Here is a 26904-nt window from a genome sequence, read left to right on the forward strand (position 1 = left end):
AATGACACAAATAAATGGAAAGATATTCCAAGCTCATGGATTTTAAGAATTATTACTAAAATGTCCAGATTATACAAAGCTATCTATAGATTCAATTCAATCCCTATCAAAATACCAACAGCATTTTTCAGAAAACTAGAACAAATAATACTAAAATCTGTGTGGAACCACAAAAGACCCCAAATAGCCAAAGCAATCCTGGTTAAGAACAAAGCTGGAGGTATCATAGTTTCAGATTTCAAGATATACTTCAAAGCTGTAGTAATCAAAACAGTATGATACTGGCACAAAAAGTAGACAGATTAATGAAACAGAATAGAGACCCCAGAAATAAACCCACAATTATAAGAGCAATTAATCTATGACAAAGGAGGCAAGAATATACAACGGGGAAAAGACAATCTCTTAAATAGTGCTGGAGAAACTGGATTAATACATGTAAAAATATGAAGGACTGCGTTTTAGCAACACATTCACAGTTTTGAACCTTAATTCTACATGGTGTTAAGTTTTATAAAGCCAACTAACTTGTCTTCCAGATATCTGTCCCTGTCATCATCCATTTTTTCATTTATTCATACAACATTAATAGAGCAAATACTTACAATCTGAGAATGTAACCAAGCTCAACTTGAAATAAAAAGGTAAAGTGGGCAAAACTTATCTATTGTATTCTTCTCCCTTTAATTCTTTCTCCCTTTCTCTGGAAAGGTATCTTCCCTGGCTCCATTGCCTTAACGTTATTCTAGTTAGTGCGTCAGCTCTTACTAATATTCCTAACCTGGGCCTACTTCTTCCAGTAGAGCCCTACTATCTAATTCTTCCTTCCTATACCATTTCTACACATTTACAATCTGTTTATAGAAAAGAGAGGACAATAAATAAATCCATGTTCTAGTTGCAGGTTATTTATAGCTTAAAGGGGTAATGCTTCCTGTTCAGATGATTTTAAATCTGGAGTCTACATGTGGCACTGCATAATTAGTAGCAAAATATCAGGCACCTCAATGAATAATTAAAAATATTTTGGGTGAAGATGAACATCTTCATGCTGCTTTTCAAATCTTACCATGAATAAAAGAACCATGCAAAAAGCCATACTTGTCTCCCTAAAACTTTGAGTCTTTGATTCAAAACATGACCCTGACATAATATATAAAACTATCATTTCTTTTTGCATGTGGCTGCCATTAAATACATGAAAATAATATTAATGTGCCTTATTTTTATATTAAAGATATTTAATCCCTTCATTGGTTTCTGCTGCAACACAGTTTTCTCAATGACTTCAATAAATTACATTAGTTTTGGCATATTCATAATATTATTGTTTCATTTGACCTTGTAGTCAACCAAAATCTTTGGTTAATCTTCATCTAAATGTCTATTAAAAAAATCCTTGCCAATTTTTATCATCAACTTTTTTTCCTTATTCCAGGTGACAGGTTTGGCCTTTATCTCTGTCCAATTGCTTTTGGTTAGTTGTCCTTTCATTAATAGTAGAAACATATATATATATATATATATATATATATATATATATATATATATATATATATATATATATATATATATATATATATATATATATATATATATATATATATATATATATATATATATATATATATATATATATATGGATATATATATATATATATATATATATATACACATAACATATATTTTACAATTCAATAAAATTAAAATATTATTATGTTGTTAATCCTTTTCCTAGCAATAAACTTGAGTAAGAGTATATTTTTTTCCTATGCCTTGTTGAAGTAAGAAAAAAATGGGAAATGGAAAATAATGAGTGGATATTACCAGGTAGAGGCACTTACACACCTTGTTATCATTTAAGAAGTATATTTTTATTATGTAATGCAGGAAGGATAAAGGAAAGATTCATAAAATACTTGCGGAATTCAAGACAGGTTTTAACATTAAAAATGCAAAATGCTTTAAAATACTTTATGGCACTTTTTTTTAGTATGTAGTTAATATTAACAGAATTCAACGATTCATCAAAGATAAAAATAAGAAATATATTCTTGGTTTATTTCTCATAGGTTTAAATTCTTCCTATCCACGAAACAATTTTAATATTTGTAAAATTGGGACCCTATAAATAAAAATGATTTGAATATTTCCTAAATTATAATACTGAAAAAATTACTTTTACTATCATTAGACTAATCAATAAATTATTGGCTTTCATTTCTTACTAGAGACTATCTTTAAATACAATGTCATTACATTAAAATGTAGTAAGACTACATAATTCATTTTGTTCAATAATCTCTAAATTATTTTAACCAAGCTAGGAACTCCCACAATGAAAACTTTTTTTAGTTTCTTGATACATCTTATATTTGGAGGTAATTTCTATTGTTGATATTAAGTAAATCAAGTTAATCACATTGGAATGCTAGGCACTATATATATAATTCCATTTTCTATATTTCAAGTCATCCATAATAAATTTCATTTTTCTCTTATTATGGACTTTAATATTAAGGTTAATTACTTACAGATCTTCTGCTTCTCGTACTATTTTTTTTTTTTTTTGTCCCACATGCTCCCCCACCCAAAAGAAAATGAGCAAACTGTCTTCAAATTAGCTGCTTTAAAAAGTTATATGGGCAGGGGCGCCTGGGTGGCACAGCAGTTAAGCGTCTGCCTTCGGCTCAGGGCGTGATACCAGTGTTCTGGGATCGGGCCCCACATCAGGCTCCTCCGCTAAGAGCCTGCTTCTTCCTCTCCCACTCCCCCTGCTTGTGTTCCCTCTCTCGCTGGCTGTCTCTATCTCTGTCAAAATAAATAAATAAAATCTTTAAAAAAAAAAAAGTTATATGGGCAATGTATAAACATGGTACAGTCTTCTAGTGTTTTGAATGACTTTAGATTTCTATATCTTATGCTATCACACTACCTAAGCATAAGCTCCAAAGCAGCATGAGAATTATTTGTGTATATGTCCATCATAAAGCTATAGCATACAGTATAAGATACTACACAAGACATTTATCTCTCCCTATATATTATATAAAAAGAGATAGGCCTTTGGTCTATATTGTTTTTTATGTTTATTCATCTTCCTTCTCTCTAGTGCATAATATCTATATTCATATTGTCTGCCATCTTTCTATTATCTATTATCTATCTAATATCTATCTATCTAAAAAAGATAACTATCAATAGTAAGTACTCATAACTGTTTGCTAATGTTATACAATCTTAAAGAGAGTTTATGATATGTATCCTTCAATATAGAGCTATCCATGCTATGCCACGATTCACCCAAATCTCATCTTGAAAAAGACAATCAACCAGTCAACATTACAGCCCCAGTATATTTTTGACTGACTATCTTGTGACAAAAAAACAAAAACAAAAACAAACAAACAAACAAACAAAAACACTTTGGGCACAAAACTACTTAGAATTATAAAATATAGAACTAAAAATAATTTATAAAAACATTTTATCAGAAATTTCAAATCACCCACATGTGCACCTATTTATTTTTCATCAAAATATGCTTCTGTTTCAAGTTCATAGTGAGACAGTGTGGCTGTAGTTCAAAACGACAAAAGAAAGGCTTTGAAGAAACAAATGGGAATATTCACTTTACTATCAAAAAAAAATTTGGAGAGTAAAAGAAAAAATGACTAAGATTTAAATATTACATAAAACATTATAGAAGAAAGAAGAGTAGGACAGAGTATAGCTAACAACTGCCATATTATAACAATTAATTTTTTAAAAAATAAAACATGAGAATTAATGTTATTTTATAGAAAATGTGAGAAATTTAAATTAGTGAGATTTTAAACAGCTTTTCATTGGAATTTTAAAAACTATAAAATAACTATAAATACAGAGACTGATAACATAACGCAAGAAAAAAACAGAAAAAAATGTTATCTTTCCCATTTATCTCAAACAGGTAAAGGTTTGGGAATTGTGGAAAGAACTTACAATGCGATAGAAAGACAAAACAAAACATTGAACTAGAAGTCTAGTTTTGGTTTTTCTAGCAAACTAAAGAGTTTTAGGGAAGCCATTCAATCCACAAAACATAGGTATTAGATATATAAGACAGGGATGTTTCACCAAATGACGGTTGATTTTCCCCTGATTTTGTCATTTCTCAGAAATGTTTGGGATGGATGAAAAAATGTGCCTATTTAGAAAAACTTGAGTATGTTTAAGAATGAATAAAATATTCATATGTCTATTTTTAATGTAGATAAAGTTATCCAATTATAAGAAACAAAGAGAATATATAGGAGTCAATAATCAATTTATCTAATACCAATAGAACAGCTAAGGAAGAAATAACTTCTTTTTTTTTTTTTTGTTTTTGTTTTTGTTTTTGTTTTTTTATATTAATAATGATTTTTTATTATATTATGTTAGTCACCATACAGTACATCCCCGGCCTTCGATGTAAGGCTCGATGATTCATTAGTTGTGTATAACACCCAGTGCACCATGCAATATGTGCCCTCCTTACTACCCATCACCGGTCTATCCCATTCCCCCACCCCCCTCCCCTCTGTAGCCCAGAAGAAATAACTTCTAACAGCCAGAAGCTTTTTGCTTGTTTGTAAGAGATTGAGGACACTGGAATCACAGAAAAAGAAAGATGAAATAGAAATTAATTTGTGATTTTCAACAAATAAAAATCACATGGGATACGAATCAGTTCCTGAATTGTAATTGTTTTGTTTGTCCCAAGAATAATTTCCCAGTTTCCAATTTTCTTTGGAAAGAGAAAATATCCATTAATATAACACTTTCTGTATGGGCGATAGAAATATAACAACTTTTTTTTCACAATCTTAAAAGATATTGTCTCCTATTTAATGAAAGCACACTTATTCAAATCTTATTATTATTCCAAATGGCATAATCAGATATTCTGAAATGCATTAGCCTGGAACTGAAAGATTCCCATCTCAGTTTGAGATATAGATTCATATAGAACTTGAATGAATCTAAAGAAGAAAGTCTCAAGCAAAGCGTTTCAAATACATTTCCATTTAAACCCACAAAACTACTTTTATTCAGGTACTCCAAGGCAATAGAACTTTCCATAGCTTCTGATTAAGAATTACTTGAAAACATTTTCAGTAGATAAGTACTTTTCTCCTCATGAGCATTAAGTGACTTTCTCAGGATGATTATAAAATTTAGCTAGATGCATTCATTTTATTAATTAAACATATCAAGGCATAACCTATATTAACCCAATATATTTTTAGAATTATTGTTTAAAGTGAGATTCTTTTAGTTAACACTACTGTATTGTATAATTAAAAATTTGGGAAGAGCATAGATCTTATGTTAAGTGTTCTTAGTGCAAAAATAATAAGTAAATATTCCAGCATATCTGTGCTTGCTTGTAAGGCTTACAGAGTTTTATATACTGCCGCTAAAATGACCAACTTGAGTTTAATCACCAAAATTAATAGAGCAGAGTAAATTTGTCAATATGATTATGTCCTCTTAAAATTTATTTCTATCTGAAAAACAATAAAATATGTACTGCTAAAAAAAAAATAAAGTGAGATTCATTTCTCACATTTGATTATTGAAAAAATTTGCAGAAATGTTATTTTGCTGTTATAATGAAGTTTAATAACCCTGATAAAATGAATTTATTGACTATTTTTAAATCAAAGTTCATTGCCAATAAGTGTAAAACCCCTTACTGCACCTAAATTACTGTGATTAATAAAAGTGACTCTATCTAAGAACACCTCTATTACCATTTATTTTCCATATGGGAAAAAAAAACTCTAAACAAACTTAGCTTTCCACACAGCTTTGATAGATTTATTTATTAAATCCATAAGGAATTTACTAGAAAGACATTTAAGGTCCTGGTGAAATGCTGACAATCAAAAGCAAAAAAGCAAAACAAAAACAAAAACAAAACCAGTTTTTCAAAATAACATTTGCAGCCTCCTTAAGAAGTGGAGGTAAGCAGGGTAAATAGTATAACTCAAGGAACATCTATCAGCAACATCTAAATTGCATGAACATAATAATTGATAATAATAATACTAATATGCATCTAAATAATAAGGCTTTGCTTTGGAATAAAAATATTTTAACTATCACTCTGAAAAACTGTCCATCTGAATTCTTTTGCGTATGACATTTCAGATTATATATATTTGATGATTTAAGTTCCTATGAAAACTGCAGAGCAGAGTAAGAAGAAGACATGGCTTATTTCTGTTAGTTTTTAAAAATCTTTATTACTTCTTCAATCATTTATATAGTTTTTTAATGGTTAGTAAACATTTGGGATTCATCATAACTACTAATCTCAAACCATAAATAAAACAATATGGGCATTTGTATTTCAATAAGATCTTATTGATAATATGAAAATCTTTAACTTAAATTAGTTTACATTAATTACTTATTCACAAAATCTAAGTAACCCAATTTTTTGGGGAAAAATAAAAAATATATATTAATGTTTAAAATTAGACAAATAAATTTATTATTTTTAGGAATACTTTTTCAGAATTCTTACTTTCAAACTTTCACCAAAGTAAATCACCTAAAGACACATTTCATATATTAAAAATAATTTTTGTTATGGCGAGACTTTTGAGGTTCATTATGTATATAAAATGGGCATACTGCAAAATTATTTTAGATATTTTTTATCCTAATCTAAAATTAGAATGTTTATAAGCAAGGCTACAGATTAATTCAACATGGTATAGTCCTACTTCAAGTACTAGAAGATATAAATTGTATATTCTAGTGTCATAGATAGTATCTGGAAATAAATTAATTGTTTTGCTGTTTTCAAAAAATAGTTCTTCAGAATGTTTTATGAATGCAAGATGGTATAAGAATGAATCATGAAATTCTAGTTCTAGAGGACAGACTCTGTTTCAAATCAGAAGTGAGAAAACTTTCATCCTCAAAGTCTAAATTACGGTATACTTCTGACAAAGTTTCAGAAATTATTTCTCTTCTGTAAGTACAAAGAGAATTTGAAAAAAATAAAACTTCTAAAGCTAAACTTTTAATTTTTTTCTGATCATGATAGTATTACATGCCTTTGCAGAAAATCCAGAAAATAAAGGAAAACATAGAAAAGAAAGTAACAATAACAATAGCCTATAATGCCACTATTTTAAGATTATCAATCTAGATAAATACAAAGAAAATTTTAAATATAAAATATTTAAATATTGAACTCTACAACTAAATTGGAGAGGATAAATATTGTATTTCATTTTTCACAGCTAGAAATAAATGTTTATTGTATGCATGATCATAGAGTTGCACACATCTTTTTAAAAAAGTACTAGTAAATGGAGAAATTTCTTAATTTTCAGAAATACTTATCATCAGGTAAATAAGGACATGTTTACGTTAATGGTTGGTATGAACTTAAGGTCTCAGTAAAAATACTTTACATTTGAATATCCTCCCCTCAAAAATCAGGAGTATAATGAGAAATATGGTACACATTCACAACCATATGTTAATAGTCTCCATGCTGTTGGGGATGACGATCAGTGCCAAATACTCTATGCCTGTCTTTAGCACTGTCAATATATATATTGCTTTTAGCACACATATCATTAGTTTCTGCTCTTTGGAAATGCAACAAGTTGTATTACTTGTTTTTATTGCAATATATCATCTTTCTTTAATTTTTTTTTTAATTTTAAAGATTTTATTTATTTATTTGACAGAGACAGCCAGCGAGAGAGGGAACACAAGCAGGGGGAGTGGGAGAGGAAGAAGCAGGCTCATAGCGGAGGAGCCTGATGTGGGGCTCAATCCCAGAATGCTGGGATCACGCCCTGAGCCGAAGGCAGACGCTTAAGGACTGCGCCACCCAGGTGTCCCGCAATATATCATCTTTTGACAAGAAGGAAACCTGGGAGAAAATGTATTCAAATTGATAGCAGAGACTTAAAAAGGGGTAATAGTTTATACATCTAGCCAACCCAAAGTCTCAAAAAAGTGTTCTTAATAATGTAGTTTCTATTCCAAAGTAATGAATAAATATCAATCCCCATTTTCCAATCACTGTAGAACACATTAATTTGGACTAAAGTCTTACTGGTATCTGACTAGCTTTAGTGTATCAGGTGTCCTGGCCATGAATGAAAATAAAATTACTGGGGAGGGAAGTGGGGAAGGAAGACAGGAAGGAGGCAATGCAATCAGCAGTCACCAAAAACCATGATTACAATTTCAATTATTCATCACTGATATCAAAATAGTATTTGCTAGTTTGAATGGAGGTCCCCAAACAAATGAGTTATGAAAGCTCTATTAGCAAATTTGGTGAGATTATGTGCCCAGACTATTTAAATTTTTATAATTATTCCAATATATAAAACCCAGTTCCTGTTGAAGGAGAATTTATAATCCCCTGAAGTCAAGACAGACCTGAGGGAATAAGAGATATTTAATCAAATATTTTAACAGACTACAGAGAAATTCAGAGGTGAGAGAAAGCAAATAATTTGAGGTGCAATGACAAACCTGTGGGATTATAGTTTAACTGAAACTACCATACCATCACTCACTCCACTACAAATTAGTCTGTTGTGAATTTCTGATACAGGTGGACAAATGACTCACACTGGGTGATCTCATTTTGTCACTGTTTTTCCATCCAGGCAACCTCTTTGAAATAATTCTTTGATATATGCCACTTAAAGTTTAATCACAGCAGTGAGACCTTGGAAAAGGAGTACATATGTGAACAAATGTTTCTCAATTCTGTGTATTCCTCATTTAGATTGCATTAATGATTCTTGTTTGGGTACTGGGTCTTGGATATTAATCACCACTTGTGGCTGAAACTAGAAATGAGGTTGTTCAGTGGATAGTATGTACCACCACATTGTGTGTTTGAATTTGAGCTGGATTAGAGTCTCATTGTGTGTGTGTGTGTGTGTGTGTGTGTGTGTGTACCTGTGTGTGTGCATGTGTGTGTGCCTGTATGGGTGGGTAAGGCAGATTCCAGTGTGTCTCACTGTAGGTACTGTCCAGTAGAGTAGGAAGGAAACTGAACCTTGCCTCCTCTGTATCAGGAATGGTCTTGAACTCTTAACTCAGGATGTGGACTAGAGATGAACCACAGATTCTGAGTCTCTTTATGAGCACATATGTATCTAAACATTTCCTATGAGTCTGCATGCCAATAGCAGCTATTTTCCTCGAGATAAGTCTTTTCCTCAAAAGCAGAAAAGTAATCCATACCAACAAAACAATCCAGGTTTTGCAGTCCTTCCAGAAAAGTTTTTGATTTTATTTCCACCAAAACTTGAGACTGGAATTGTACCCTAACAGGAATGTTTGCCCCATGCTGCAGAAGTCAGCATCATCTAGTCCACCAGAAAAGATAGTTCCTGTTCTCTCCAACAGGCAGTAAATGTTGCTGGCCTGAAGCAAGACTTTGTTAGAAGTCCTCTCAATCCAGGCAACAGCTAACTCCTCCAGAAATGTCAGAGTAACTCTAAACATCATTGGATACAATTATCATTTTCTCTTCTATGTAATAATAGTTGATGAGCTCCCTTCAAGGCAGAAATGATCTAGTCCACAGTATTTATTTTTCAAAAAGTGCAGAGTTCTCTTACCCTTCAGGAAACTGCTGAGGTCAATAATTTTGAGACTCTAACACACTGGAAATTTCATAAGGCACTAGGTTGAAGATCACATTACTTTGCGGTGCAAAATATTTTCTTGAAGACACATCAAAATAAAGCTGATGGAGCTAAATTTATCGTGATTGAATACTACATAGAAAGGAGGGTAGAAGAAAAAAAGCTGCTGTATTCACAACATATTGTCAATTCACACAATTTTCTAGATTCTCTCCATTATATAAACCTTCCAAGATATAAATTCATTGTTAGAAATATGACAGTAAATAAGGATGGCAGATTTTCCAATAATGGGCTTAATTATAAAGACTGGGATGGCAGGCTTTGTTAGCTACCGGATTCTCTGCTATTAGCTTCCCATCAAACTGTATATGCTCCCAAGTCTTGATTAACAGACTTGTAGAATTTTAGATTCAGAAAGGATATTCAATAAAACAAAAAGGTTAATGTTTCATGCTATCACTGTGATTGTCATGTATAATGCTTTGTCAATCACACCTAAAATGAAATTACTTTCCCCACGTCACATGGCAGTTTCTTGTCAGAATAGTAACTAGACCGCATTTCTTCTATTGGCCTTAAAATGAATCACATAGATTACTGCCCACTTGCAAATTGACATGGATAATTATTCCTCAATGTATAACCTACAAAATAATTTCACTTAATCCTTACAACCTTCTTAAGAGATAGATATTATTATTCACATTTTATAGACAAAGATATTGAGACTGGCTGGGTTTAGTAGTCCTAAAATCACAGTCAGAATTTCAGCCCAGGTATGTCTGACAGCCAAGGCTATGCACTTTTCCACACTACGACATATTTAAACTAGCCTCGTTGGAAAATCTTGGTTTACAAATACCAATAATTTTCTAATGAGTTTACACTTTTGTGGGTCTTTCTTTTTTGCTCAGAAAAATTAATCTATTTGCTTGGAATAATCAATCTGGTATTTCCCTATTCTCTATGAATTTCTGAAAATAAATTGTATGTAATCTTACTTAACCCCTAAAATAATTGATTATATTTTTGGTGGCCACCTGGCCAACTCTGTAGGCATTGAGGATACAGTGATGGAAAGGGTATAATCACACATTCATTTTCTAATGTGGCATGTCAACAATTAATTTATGTGCATATAATTATTATTTTTCATTAGAATAAAATATGGCTGTTATATTTATAGATACAGAAAAGAATCTTACAGATTATTATGTTAGTGCACATGTATTCATTAGTTCATTCATTAAATACTTAATGAGCATCTACTATATGCATTCAATTAAAGGATAGAGCAAGAAATAGACATTCTTTCCATGTTCTGCAATCTTCTTCCTAACACAAACACAGTAAACAGTTTGGAAAATTTGTCAAAAAAAAAAAAAAGAAATAGACGTTCTTGTCTCACTGAATTACATTGTAATGGGAAAAACTTACTGTAAACAAGTAAATGCATTACATGCGTGTGCATATATATATTCTATATACACATATATGAAGAGCGTGTATGTACTTATGTGTATGCATATAATTTCAGTGAGCAGAAAGTGCTATGAGGAAACATAAAGGAAGGTAATAAAAAAGGTAAATGCTATTTTAGATATTGCAGAACCAGAATACAAATACAATGTTGAAGAATACCAGTACAATATTTAATCATTGGCTATCTGAAGGTAAAACTGTTCTTTCCTCTTCCAAGTACAAGGCAGTAAAATATTTTAGTTTATTAAAAGTGGACCAATGACAAAATAATACCCTTTTCAAAAACGGTACCTTAGGTTTTCACAAGAATGCAGAACTATAGGTTTTATATTTGTGAATTTAATGTTGGAGAACCTGAGTAAAGATTCTAAAGCTATCTGAGAAACAATTATACCTAGGAGCTAAAATATCTCTGCTGTACCATTTTATTTCATCAGCTTACATGAGAAAACAATTTTATGAAGATACTAAGCATTATTATGCAATTAAGATTGGTTGTGAAACCAGTTTCAATCTATTTTTTTCCTGGCCTTATTTCGCTGTTTGTGATAAAGTTCATAGACATTAGGTCTAGAGTATTAAATTTTAATGCTGGAACTCCATCTTTGAAATAAAAAGTGAGTAGCATTGGCAAAACCAAGCAAAACAAAGGATTCTTCAGACACATAAGCAAAAACAAAGAAAGAAACAAACAAAAAAACCTATTGTGGAGAATTTCTCTTCTAAGGAAAAAAACCGACAGATTAATCCTTTACATTAAACTTTTAATTTAATCTTTACTTTTTATGTATTCTAATAAGTTTAGTTTTAGGAGATTGGATATGATGTTATTAAATTATTTTTCTTCTTGGAAATATTGTATTTTGATGAACAGAAAAAAAGAACAAACATATTCTTGGAGAAAGTTTAAGAATATAGAAAACCTTGATGATTTAAAAATTTGGCTTTGAGGTTTACCTAAGTTTATCTTCAAGGGTACAGTGTCTAACACCTTGAATGTACCATCTACTGAATGAAACACCACCTTACATCAAAGGAAAAGAACATGTAAAAAATATCAAAGCAGAAGAGCTCTTTGTTTTGATCAACATTAGTGAAAATTAGATAATTCTTTTCACATTCTACCTAAATTCAGAAAAAATGAAACCTCCACTCATACAATGCCAAGAGAGCTGAGACTAGTCCAGAATTTGGGCCTTGGTCAATCTCACATTCAAATCCAACAGACAGAATCCTGCTAGTTTATGAGCGCTGACAGTACCCCTGCTTGAGGTGATAAGGCTGCAGGCATTGTACACACTTAGCCACTGGCATCAGAATAAACACTGACAACTTGACAGTTCATCAATTGGAAAGCCATTCACTCTTTTTGATACACGGAGATACTGGGACTACAACCTTGATTTTAGACACATCTAAGTGAATCTATGTTGTAATTATTTTCACGGTAATGTTTTTCCTTGATAGTATCTCTGAAGACATTGTATATGTGTTAATGTCTGTAAGAAAGAACTGTCCCTTTTATAAATGGAGCTAGCAATCCACAAACTTATTCACAGTACTCTTAAAATTACTTAAGAGGCAGATTTGGAATTTTAGAACTTCAGTAATTAGTTAAAATTGTAGTTTGGTAGAAAAGCATGCATGTTATAACAACAAATAAAAAGTTAAAATAATACATAATTTTTTTTAACAATAATGTAACAGGTACTGTAAACATTATGGTCCCTTTAACATAAAATCTACCTAATGCCAGTGCACTGGAATGTTTCTATCCAATTTGGGAGTTAGAGCAAAGAAACATAATTACAGGAGTGTTCTAATATTACTTAAGAATAAAGTAGACATAATTTGAAGTATATGATTCATTGTCAACTGAATGGCATAGATGGCACATTATATGGACTGAATTCAGAGCAGGGTGAAGCAACTACATTGATCTTGGAACTATATTGATCTTGGAAGGCTAAATGAAGCCCACTTCTGTCACCCTTACAACCATGACTTTTTGAGCATCTGGAACCCATCCAATCCTTTGAATCATGAATTTAGATGTCTCTCTCCTCAAACACAACTTCCTGGCTCTGAAGGTCTTTCATTTAACGCAAATCAAAAATAGGCTCTTCAGAGTTACTGAGCGCTCTATTCTCTCAAGCCACACTTTCTGCCTGTTGTTGAGATTCCTCCTGTCTTCACTACCATACATGTCCAAGTTAGATTTTATGATTTGCCACTTCAGCCATTACCCAGTCAATATAATATCTTTACTCTAACCGCCTCATTTTAAAGCTATCAAAAACAAAAACAAAACAAAAGCAATTTGATGAAATCTCAACCTTACATTAATTCAAATGCATTCTGTCCATTAAATGCTGTTGGACAAAAATATATAACCACGTAGATTAATGCTGCAATGAAGTTTGAAACCCCCAAGAACCTACAACACCACCTGACGATTCTTCCATGTTTCCTAACGAGCCCTCGCTTCTGTCTGCTACAGCAGCTATTTCAAAACTTACTCACCTTTAAACATTCAACCTCATTATCTCTAATGCTTTCGGCTACATTTTCCCTCTTAGCATATAATCTCACTTTTCCAAGAAAAGTTAATATATGTCTTAATAACAGCCTTAACTCTTTGATACCACCTATGAAGACTTGGTTGCATTCACACCATTCTTTCCTTACTCCCTCCCTCCATAATTCTGGAATATGGTGTCCTCCATGCCTAAGATTAAGCACTCCGTTCAAATGGATCCAAACCCCTTTCTTTCTCCCAGACTTCTATCAATAATCACTTTTCTTTCCTTTATCTTCTTTCTCTTCCTCTCTACTGGCTCAATCTGAACATTCAAACATACTCAAGTTTCTTACATTCTGAAAGTTTGCCTCTGAATTTCATGAAGCCATTTAATGGTATTAATACAATATCTATGCTTATGCTTATTTCTTTTACTCGTAAACTTCTTTTTTACTTTCTGATTTGTTGGCTTCTCAACATATGGCATTATGACTCCATTGAGATTTCCTTCATAAGTGACAATTAATTGCAACATTTTTTGAGGTACCAGGCAAATTCTGGATGTGTCACATCACTAACTCATTTAGGTTGTACCTACTTATGAGTCTAATGACACCCTTGAGGACACTTGTTTTAAGTAACACAAAAATTTGAATAGCTTGACATTAGCAGCCTTTCTAAACCATTTGCCCTATTGCCTCTTCTTAGTTACTAATGAACCCTGAGTTCCTAATTTCAATGGACTCTCTTTAGCCTTTATACTACTGCTTTTCTGCTACATTGCTGACTACCCCTTACTTCTTGAAACAAAATCTTTCTCCTTAGCTGCTTTTATAATAGGACCACTATAATTATCATCCTTGTGCATACATACCTAATTATTAAATTGGGATAAGTATTTTTGTAAAACAAGGGATAGGCTTTAGGAAAATTAATCATAGCTCTACATTAGATAGTTTATTCAAAAGATATTGGAAGAAGGGCACCTGGGTGGCTCATTCAGTTAAGCCTTTGCCTTCATCTTGGGTCATGATCCTGGGGTCCTAGTGAGATTGAGCCCCACATGTCATGAATTTCATTGGGCTTCCTGTTCATTGGGGAGTCTGCTTCTCCCCCTGCCTGCCCCCACATGTGGTTTCTCTCAAAATAAATAAATAAAATCTTAAAAATAGATATTGGAAGAAAGAAGAAACCTGGTGCAAAATGATTACAGTTAAACTTGGTGGTAATTATTGGGATTAGAGTGGAAAGAAGAAACATAAGGGAAATAAGTAATACCTGCATGAAGAGCTTTTATTTGTATTTGTATAAGCTCTATCTGCAAAAGAAATCATTTCTCTCTATATACCTTAATATGTACAGAAGTCTTTTTTTTCTTTTTTCAAATAAGGAATGTTATATACTAATCCTGATTTCACTATTTTAATAAGGCTAGAAAAGGTTTTCTGGTATTTGACAAAAAATTAAGTAACAAAAACTCCAAAGAAAGAAACATTACTTTTTGCTATAAAGCCAAGAATATTTTCATTTTCTGAATCTTCAGTTATATTTATACTAAAATTACTTTATGATTCTATTTAATTATGTTATACATTTTGTTTCCATCTAACTCTAGATAAATGTAGCTAGTTCTTATTACTAAATAGATATGATTGAAGGAAGACTTTTCCCCAACAGTTTTGACAACACTGAAGCCAGAGCTAGTGCAATGATATTGTCAATATGCTGAAAAAATAAAACTAGTAATTTAAATTTCTGTGTCTAGGGGAAATACTCTTAAAGAAGATGAAATAAAGACATGTTCAAATAAACAAAAACTCAGAAATTTCACCACAAGAAAACCACCAACAAAGGAAATTTTAAAAGTTACACCTCAGGCAGAAGAAAAGCAATTGGAGATACAGATACAGGAAAGAGAGTAAAGCACAGAAAGTGGAAAATATATGGACAGGTGTAAATAAATATTATTGCACAAAATGGTAATGGAATAAAAAGATATCATTAAAAACATGACAGAAATAACCTACAATTTGAGACATAGATACATTGACTAAATGGAATTAAAATGTTCTAAGTATGTTTGTTATTTGAAAGGAGGACAAAGATATTGATTACATGTTGATAAATTAAGTATGTTGTAAATACTAGCAGAACTATTAAACAAGTAGAAACAGAATACACAATTTCTAAATTAGTAGAGAATAAAAGAGGAAAGTAAATATATATATATATAAGTAAATATGAAAGTAAATATATATATATACACATGCACTATCCAAAAGAAAGTAAGAAAACAGAATAAAGGTACCTAGAATAGGCAAGACAAATAGAATGTACAAAAAGGTAGAATGTACAAAATAGACTTAAATGTAAAGGTATTAGTGAGTGCATTTCATATAAATACATGAAATGCTTTGGTTTTTAGGAATGAAAGCCAAATTAGTGTTGAATAATTAATTATATACTTTTAATAAGAATTATGTGCAGAACAAAAGGATGTAGAAAAGTTGAAAGTAAAAGGACAGTAAAAATAAATGCCATCCAAATAGTAATTGGAGGAAAGTTTGTTTAGCTCTATTAATAGCAGACAACATTTTTTTTTTTTAGGGAAGAAAGCATTATTAGAAGTCTTTAAAATAATAATTTTTAAGATGTTAATTACCAAGAAAACCATTCAAAACTGAAAATAAGTTCAGATCTTGAAATGTTTCAGATATTTAAAAAAATATTAGCAGTTTTATGCCAATACAAATAGAAAAAAATAAAAAGATCATAAAAATAAAACTTGAGTTGACAAGAATTAGAAAACATGACTTTTTAAAAATTTATCATGTAAAGTAGAATTAGTCATTAAAAAAAAATCCCACAAAGAAAATTCTAAGCCCAGCTGGCTTCATTGGGTGACCTATCAAACACTCAAAGAAGAAATTCTTCCAATTTTATATAACTCACAGAGAATAGAAAAAGAGAAAATCCTCTCCACCCCATTTTATGAAGGCAATATAACCTTAGTATCAAAATCCATGTGTTACATCACATCAATAAGAGAAAGGATAAAAACTGTATGATCATTTCAATGCAGAAAAAGCATTTGACAAAGTATGACATCTATTCATGATAAAAACTCTCAATAAAGTAGATTTAGAGGGAACATATCTCAACATAATAAAGGCCATATATGGAAAACCCACAGCTAATACTAAAACTGAGAGCTTTTCCTCTTTAGACAGGAGTAAGACAAGCATATGCACTCTCACCACTGTTATTTAACATAGTACTGGAAGTCCTAGCCACAGCAATCAGACAACAAAAGGAAATAAAAGTCATCCAAATCAGCAAGGAAGAAGTACAACATTAACTATTTGCAGATGACATGATACTCTATATAGAAACCCAAAAGATCCCACTAAAAAAACTGCTAGAACGGATACATGAATTCAGTAAAATCTCAGGATACAAAATCAATGTATAGAGATCTGTTACATTTCTATACACCAATAATGAAGCAGCAGAAAGAGAAATTCAGGAATCAATCCCATTTATAATTGCACCAAAACCAGTAAGATACCCAGGAATAAACCTAACTGAAGAGGTAAAAGACCTGCACTCTGAAAACTATAAAACGCTGGTGAAAGAAATTGAAGATGACACAAAGAAATGGAAAAACATTCCATGCTCATGCGTTGGAAGAATAAATATTGTCAAAATGCTACACTACCCAAAGCAACCTACACATTTAAAGCAATCCCTATCAAAATACCAACAGCATTTTTCACAGAGCTAGAACAAACAATCCTGAAATTTGTATGGAATCACAAAAGACCATGAATAGTCAAAGCAATCTTGAAAAAGAAAAGCAAAACTGGATGAATTGCATTTCCAGACTTTAAGTTATATTACAAAGCTGTAGAGATCAAAACGGTATGGTATTGGCTCAAAATAGACATATAGATCAATGAAACAGAAAAGAAAACTCAGAAATGAGCCCACAACTATTGCTCAATTAATCTTCAACAATGCAGGAAACAATACCCAACAGGAAAAAGACAGTCTCTTCAACAAATGATGTGGAGAAAACCAGACAGCAACATGAAAAAAAAAAAAAATGAAACTGGATCACTTTCTCACACCATACACAAAAATAAATTTAAAATGGATTAAAGACTTAAATGTGAGACTTGAAACCATAAAAATCTGAGAAGAGAACATAGGCAGTAACCTCTTTGACACTGGCTGTAGCAACTTTTTCTATTTATGTCTCCTTAGGCAAGGGAAATAAAATCAAAAATAAACTATTGGGACTTCATCGAAGTAAAAATCTCCTGCACAGTGAAGGAAACAATCAAGAAAACAAAAAGGTCAACTTATTAATTGGGAGAAGATATTTGCAAATGATACAGCTGATAAAGGGTTGGTATCCAAAATATACAAAGAACTAATAAACCTCAACACCCCACAAATGAATAATCCAATTAAAACATGGGCAGAAGACAGGAGTAGACATTTTTCCAAAGATGTACAAATGGCCAACAGACACATGAAAGGATGGTCAACATCTCATCATCAAAACTACAATGAGATATCACCTCACACCTGTGAGAATGGCTAAAATCAACAACACAAGAAACAACAGGTGCTGGTGAGGATGTGGAGAAAGGGAAACCCTCCCACACTGTTGGTGGGAATGAAAACTGGTACAGCGGCTCTAGAAAACAGTATAGAGACTCCTCAAGAAGTTAAAAATAGAACTATCTTATGATCCAGCAATTGTACAACAAGGTATTTACCCAAAGGATACAAAAATACTAATTTGAAGGGGCACATGCACCCTGATGTTTTTAGCATCATTGTCCACAACAGCCAAATTATGGTAAGAGCCCAAATATACATTGATTGATGAATGGATAAAGAAGATGTGGTTCATATATACAATGGAATATTACTCAGCCATCAAAAAGAATGAACTCTTGCCATTTGCAGTGACATGGATGGAGCTAGAGAGTATTATGCTAAGCAAAATAAGTCAGTCAGAGAATGACAAAACCATATGATTTCAGTCATATGTGGAATTTAAGAAATGAAACAGATGAACATAGGGGGTAAGAGACAAACTATAAAACAGGGTCTTAATTATAGAGAACAAACTGAGGGTTGCCGGAGGGGAGGTGGGGGAATGGGCTAAATGGGTGATGGGTATTAAGGAGGGCACTTGTGATGAGTACTGGATGTTATACGTAAGTGATGAATCACTAAATTCTACTCCTGAAACCAATATTACACTATATGTTACTTAGAATTTCAATAAAAACTTGAAACAAATAGGGGAGCCTGGGTAGCTCAGTTGTTAAGCATCTGACTTCGGCTCAGGTCATGATCCCAGCATCCTGGGTTTGAGCCCTGCATTGGGCTCCCTGCTCAGTAGGAAGTCTGCTTCTCCCTCTCCCTCTCCCCCTGCTTGTGTTCCCTCTCTCGCTGTGTCTCTCTTTGTCAAATAAATAAAATCTTTAAAAAACAAATAAAAACTTGAAACAAACAAAGAATTATTAACATATGCCATATAGATGATAGATTAATTACACTATTGTTCAATGCAAGGGGTGATCAAAGAAAGAAATTCCAAATCCATTTGAGGTATACCTTTATAAGGGTTAGTCATCAGGAGAGATGGCTTTAGCAACTGAAAGCTAACCTCCAGCTGTCAGTGGAAAAGTAAAAGTCCTTTGTTGGTAGAGTGCATTGGTAGAGAATGAGGGCACTGGTGTTGATGGGCAAGAGAATTTTTTTTTTGGCTAGGTGCTGGGAAGAAGAGTCATCTTTACCACAGCAGAAGTTACTTACCCCAGGGTCTTCAGAGAGCTATTTTTCCCAAGTTTTTATTTAAATTTGAGTTAATTTATAGTATAATATTGGTATCAGGTGTAGAATTTAGTGATTCATCACTATATATAAGTCCTAGGATCAATTATAAAAACAAAAGACAACCCAAAGGAACATGTCCAAAGAACTTCAATGAGCAATTAATTCCAAAAGAAGTCTGAAGTGCCAAAAAGTGAAAGAAAATATGCAGAGCCTTTTTATAATCAGGGAAATGAAAATTGAAACCATGAAGATATATCATTATATACCCAATAACTTAATAAAAATTTTGAAGTCTAATGAAACCAAAATTTGGTGAGAACACAGGGCAATGAAAACTCATTGCACTGTTGGTGGTATGAAAGTTAGTAAATCTCTATGAAAACGGGTTTGAGGCCATAGAGTAAAGTTTCAAGATACGCTTTCTTTTATTAAACAATCCTACTCCTGGATACTAAACCCACAGAAATACATTCACAAGTTTAAGAGTATATACCCAAGATATGTCCAAGAATGTTCATAACAGCTTTGCTTAAAATGGTCTAAAAATGGAAACAGACCACAATGGATTGTCACACATTCATTTGGTAAAAACAATACAGTAATAAATAGAAATAACTTGCAACTGCATGTAATAACAAGAACAAATAACACAAACAGAATGTTGAACATAAGCAAGAAGAAAGAATATATGCAATATTGAGTCCATTCATAAACTGAAATATTGGCAAAACTCAATTATGTTATTTAAGGATACACATAGTGATAAAATTATACTTAAAATGTAAAGAAATGAGTATCATAAAATTCAGACTAATGGTTACACTACTGAGAAAGGAGGCCGGCAATGCATCGGAGAAAAGTCTGTGGGAGTGGTGAGGATGCTTGATATGTTACGTTTCTTGGCTCTAGTAGTAGTTGTTTCCTTTAAAATAATTCACTAAATTATCCTTGTGTTTTATGAAGTTTTTATATGTCTCCTTTGTTTTGCTATAAAACAACAATTAAAAACACATTAAGGTAGTTTCCACTCCTCTCTAGTGTAAATTTACCAGGACGTTTTTATGGTGGATTCGAATAACTCCTAGCTTTGCCATATCTCACTTTCTCTGCATCCTACTCTCAGCACTGGAGAGAAGCACCTACTGAAGAACCTCTTCTTCTCAAGGCAGGCACCTTTATACCGTCAGAAATGTACAGCTGTGGGCTCTGGATGTACACTCAATTATCTTGGGTTTTTCCTAACAAAAATATATAAACATGGCAAATCCAAACTATAGAAAAGTCATTTCTGCAGGGGTTTTTACTTTCTCCTTGAGAAAGTTAGTGAACCAGCAGTTCGTAAAATATCCTTTATTGGCACTCATATTCTTACATGTGATTTGTAGTACAGAATAAGAGCTCACTTCCTGCAAACCATTTTCTTTTTTTTTTTTTTTTTTTAAGATTTTATTTATTTATGTGACAGAGAGACAGCCAGTGAGAGAGGGAACACAGCAGGCGAGTGAGAGAGGAAGAAGCAGGCTCCCAGCAGAGGAGCCCGATGTGGGACTCGATCCCGGAACGCCGGGATCACGCCCTGAGCCGAAGGCAGACGCCTTAACGACTGCGCTACCCAGGCGCCCCTGCAAACCATTTTCTACTTATTACATGACACATAGAATTTGAACTACTGTTAACGTCACAGTTTAGAGTAGACTTTTCCTCTTTCTATATGAAATGTATCAAAGCTCTTATTCTGATTTGTGCCTGTTACAAGTTAAAACCCAAGCAGTTATGCATTGCATAAATATTAAATTCACTACTTTATACAAATTATTACTATAATGAACGGAAGATGATGCCAGTTCCCTAGGAAACCATTAGATTACTTTTTTCCTTTAAATTATTTTAAGGCGTAAATAGAATTTATTGTTTAATACTTCTGATAACTACTGAAGTTCATTTAAATGCCTAATTCTCCCTTCCCCATTCTCTTTCAAACTACAATATAAGCTTTAATGCATACTGTGGTCATATGACATGGAGAAAAATCAAACAAAACTATAGTTAACTTTAGAAAAAAACATGTACCAGTGTGTCTGGTCTTACCTTGCGAACACCTCGGCCAAGCTCTTCTCCATAGTTGGTTCCAAGAATTTCAAAGTGGACATTGGGATTTCCTCCATTCTCTCCAAATTCTAGTTCTCCAGTCAACCCACTGACTCCACCCTAAAGCAGAGAAAAGATATTGATGTAAGATTTCAGAAGAAGTAAAATAATAATAACAATAACAATAATAATGAGGAGAAGTGGGAGAGGAGAAGGAGAAACAGAAGTTCTAAAAATACTATTTCCATCAACAAAATATATATTATATCAAGTGTGCAATTATTAACAGGCTATTTTTTAAATAGGTGCCCTTAATAAATAGGAGAGCAATTGAAAGGTAACCTTGAGAATAACTTAATTCATTCTCATCCACTTTACGAACAAGAGAGTTTATACTCGAAGAGTCAAATGACTACTGATATGACACCATGGTGGAGTTGAGACTAAATTGCAGGCTAGGATTTTTGCCGCCATATCTTGTGAAATGCGGAGTTCCATTAGTCAGAAAACAAGATGCTTCTGGAGAGTATAAAATCTACTCTGGAGACAAGTTTTGACAATATTCTTTCTCTAGCACAATTCTATTCTAATTTGATCTAAAATTATATCTGGGAATCTTAAAAGCCATGGTTTCTAACTTATTGGAGATTTTTTTTCTTCTACTTTAAATATCTATTCCAATTTAAAAAAAATTTAAAAGCTAAATTAGGCTTGAAATCTGTTTTTGCTCTTAAATAGTAATGCTGGCTGTTGAGATTCATTGGGAATTTCCAAACTTCATCTTTCATTCAATATGACAGATGTTCATTTCCCCAACAGATGGCAATGTAGGTCATACTTCTCTCTTTCTTGTTTACCACTCTTTTCTCTGTTTAGTTTCTCAGCCTTCACCTTATTTAGGGTTTTACAAATTAAAATATTACAAATCACTTCTATACTAAAGCACTTTAACTTAGAATTTCAGCCTGATAATCACACTTACTTGGAAAAGTTATCTCCGTTTGTAAATTGCTTCAATGATCACCTCTATGATGTTGATACCCAACTATATCGCGTTTTGCCATATCCTCTAATTCAACTCCTAGTCTTTTTTGGCAGGTTTTATGCTGTTTGCTGTATCTTCTACTTCATCTGTGTCTTATAGCCCATCATATGACTCCACGTTAATAACAGATATCCGATAAAACCATTGTTTAATAATTAATTTCAATATTTATTTCATTTTTGCATTAGCAATAACCAACAAAACTGATCCTCCACCATTATTTCTTTTTTTTTAAACTTTTTTATTTTTTTATTTTTTTAAAGATTTTATTTATTTATTTGACAGGGAGAGAGACAGCCAGAGAGAGAGGGAATACAAGCAGGGGGAGTGGGAGAGGAAGAAGCAGTCTCCCAGCGTAGGAGCCTGATGTGGGGCTCGATCCCAGAACGCGGGGATTACGCCCTGAGCCGAAGGCAGATGCTTAACGACTGCACTACCCGGGCGTCCCTCCACCATTATTTCTTAATAAGCCAGCTTCTCTTTCATTATCTGGTTTTATTAATAAAAATATGTTGAATTTGATATGTCTATGTTCTTCTCACACATGAGTTAGCAGTCAATAGCATGGCTTTTGGAATCAGACTATTTGAATTTGATAAATGGAGTCAGAATCTACTTGCTGGTAAACCTGGCTAAGTCACTGAATTTCTCTATACCCCAATTTCTACATCTATTAAATAGCAAAATAATAGTGCCTACCCCAAAAGATTATTATGTGTCTTATAATACCATACCCATAAAGAATAAAGAAGAGTGCTTGAAAAGTGATGAGAGCTTAATTACTCTCATCATCATCACCATTATCTACATGATTTTTTTCATTCTTTAATTTCAAAGACTTTCTAGTTTTGCCAGAAATTGTAGACATACTCCTGGTCTTTTTCAACTAGTTTATTAGGGTTACAAAATTTCATTATATGCTTGAATATTTACATGGTTTTGAGAAATGTTTTTATAAATTTTGACTCAGTAGCATTTCATTGATTAGTATTTGGGGAAAAAAGTGTTAAAACAGCTGGTCTAAGATCCATTCACTTATTTTATTGTTATGTGTGTTGTGGGAGGAGAGGGTAGGGGCCAGGAGGAGAAAAAAAGAAAGGAGGTAAGTAAGTCTAATGTCCTTGTCACCTAGAACTCCAGGTAGAGACTAGTAATATTTAATAGGAAGAAGAGTCCTTATCTATAAAAGCCCTTAGCAGGGTGTCCTCTGCTAAAGACTTATTGTAGTAAATAAACTCGGAATCTGTAGATTAATGGCTTATGGCTCCCTGGAAAATGTCCTGAAGCTTTATACTCTCTAGAGTAAAAATGGAGACATTTCATAATGTAAATGTTCTCTGTTGTGTGAGGTAAACTGATTAAACCTTCCTTGGAGACAGAATGCACGTGTCCAACGTGGAAAGAAAGGATTCAGGGAGCCATGCAGAATACCTACCATCTCTCTCCTCTGTGCCTCTTGATTTCCTGTATCTTGGATGTAGGTAAATGAACCTATTATTGCATGTCAATTTGATCCTATATGTTCATTCGGTATTAACATCTCAAAGAATCCAACTGTCACTTTAGAATTTAAAGACTGAGGTAAGTACAGTGGATCTTATTATCATTAATATCTCTAAATGGCAAATACTGTAAGAGTCTGACTCACAAATATAGCTTATATTTCTATACCTAAGTTAAAACTATCGGCATACTAAAATGATCAGAGGTTTTCTTGTCCTCATTCATATGTCTACCCCAGTAATATCTCCTAATTATATCAGAGTTTACATTTCTGTCTTAGTACTTTATTTCTAGGGAAAAGAGCAAAGATATTATATATCGATATGATTGCTACATTGCAAAAAATGCTATACTCCTGAAATTTTTAAACTTCTGAGCACTAGATTGCTTGCCACTGTATTATTATTATTATTCCCAGTCAATACTCATACGGCAGCTCCAGGCCAATGTTTTTATCCATAGCTTGTATCTGGTACTGAGCAACTTAGTCTACTTATACTGTATACAATTTACAAAAATAAAAAAAAAACAAAAAAAACCCCATAAATCAGGGGACATGCACTTAGTTAACTGTGGCCTCCACTTACCTTGTTCACCTTTTTGACTCTGTAATTTGTCTTCTTTGTGTTATATTCTTAATGAGCTGTTAGCACGTGTAATCAGTAAAACCTTCCCCTCATGAAGATATAAGGGATGCTTGAGAAGTTGGTATTTCAAGCAAATAAACCCTTTCTCTGAAGCCCCTTGTTATCTGCCCCCAACTTAACCTCTCTGATTTTTGATTGCTTCAGACTCTTCCCATGCTTTTGAGCTTTTTCTTTTTTTTTTTCTTTTTTCATCTATCCTCAGATCAACTTTGAAAACTGAGCCTTGATAAAAATATGTGCTGGCCAGGTGGTAATGAGCTGTCATTATCTTTGTACATGCACAGTTGCATTTTTTATCTCTTGGTGATGCAGCAGATTCTAAACAAAACAAGCTAATGGGACATTGATAGTATGAATAACACATACAAGTAATTTCTAAACATCCTTTAAATTGACAGTAAAAATTGCTGCCAGAGTAAACCTTTTTTAAAATACCAAGTAAAATTGGTCTTGATTTCATCCTACCTAATCTATATAGAAATACTAGTGGGTATCAAATATAGAATGGAGAAAGGAAGAAAAATAAAATGGGGAGAATCAAAGGTTGGGAATAATTTACCACTGGATAATCAGTTTCTCAAAAGGCGGAAGTTTGTTGTTCCGCTATAGATAGGCTAAGTTGGGGGAAAAAAAGAAGAGAAAATATTTACTAAGAATTTATTTCTCTCTGTTATGAGGCTAAAGGACTTTTCCCTATGCTTGAACTATACAGTAACTTAGAGATACTTTTGGAGAATCATATGGAACATTAAATACTTATGACACTTGTCTAATTTCCTTATACATATTTCTAGGTTCCTTGCAACTTGCAGACATGCTTGGTAACCAAGAACACCCTGTTAAATAAACATGAGCCCAGAAAGGCAGAGAACACACTGAAAGATGCCAGACTCAGTTATGTACCCTGGTGCCCTCACGTTTCATAAGTTAATTTCAGAGAGAAAAAACCCTGACAGAGGAAATATTACATTTTTACCCAGAAAAGAAATATAATGGTAGATAAATACTACATGATAAGATGAAGAAAACCACAAAAAATAAAAATAAAAAAACTTCATTTGTGTGAAGTGTTTAGGAAAATTTGAAGCTGCCATATAACATTTATATGTGTATATATATATATATATACGCATACATATGTGCATACATGTATTTGCCTATACACATATACATTAAAATATTCATTCATAATAGATACTTGCAGCAAGCTAAGAAGTAAATGGGGTATTGCTAGTATTTTGATCATGCTATCTACATCTTAGAGAAAAAGAAACTGAGGTCCAGATGACAAGTTATTTGAGGAACCTGAAATGAAATCTCCATTCTGTGCTTCATACTTCTTCCTCTAGACTATATAAACTGTGTGCCCAATATAATATATGTATATCATAGTGGATTGCTCAAAAATGTATGTTAAAATGAAATACGTTTAAATTTATAACATTTTACCCACTTTTCGATTCAAATGCCCTGAAGCTGGAGTATACATTGACATGTCCACAGGAGTCCCTATTCTAAGGGCATAGATAGCTTTTTAAAAGCTCTAATGGCAAAAAAGTTTATTTGCACACATCATTATAAAAACGCTGTATTATATCCCAAGTCAGTACTGTTACTGGTAAGTCAGATTATGTTTTCCTAAATTACCTTTCTCTCCTTCAGGTTTATAAATTCTAAATGGTCCATGGTGCCTTACACCAAAAGCAAACTAATACATTTCCATTCCTCTTAGTATACAAATTAAGTAACAACAACAGCCCCCAACTTATTAATTTTTCTCCAAGCCTGAAGCCTAGAATCTTCTCTTCTCCCCTGCACATTTATGTTAAATCACCAAATCTTATTTTGATCACCTAAATATCTCTCAAAGACCCCTACTTCTATCCATCTCCAGGACCAACACCATTGCCCTGGTTTCCTGTGAGTTGGAACATCAGCCTCTGAAGTGTCATTTTCTCATCCAGTCTGTCCTGGTCCAATGGCAATCACAGAATGAATGCTCCACTTGGTAGCCACTGAGTAATCCGATTTTGTCACACACACACACACACCGCATTTAAAATACCTCAGTAGGTTAACCTT

At 32.7% G+C, this 26904-nt stretch overlaps 1 protein-coding gene across 1 annotated transcript in view; it reads right to left on the reverse strand.

The window, feature by feature from the left end:
• The window catches only part of GRID2 (glutamate ionotropic receptor delta type subunit 2), a 502073-nt gene that overhangs the window by 339963 nt on the left and 135206 nt on the right, over positions 1 to 26904 (reverse strand). Inside the window, exon 6 of the mRNA XM_008707154.2 lies at positions 21628 to 21747. Coding sequence (XP_008705376.1) covers positions 21628 to 21747 — 120 coding nt within the window. The remainder of the gene's footprint in view (positions 1 to 21627; positions 21748 to 26904) is intronic.

Source organism: Ursus maritimus, unplaced genomic scaffold, assembly GCF_017311325.1.
Source record: "Ursus maritimus isolate PB19 unplaced genomic scaffold, ASM1731132v1 scaffold_8, whole genome shotgun sequence".
Lineage (NCBI taxonomy): Eukaryota > Metazoa > Chordata > Mammalia > Carnivora > Ursidae > Ursus > Ursus maritimus.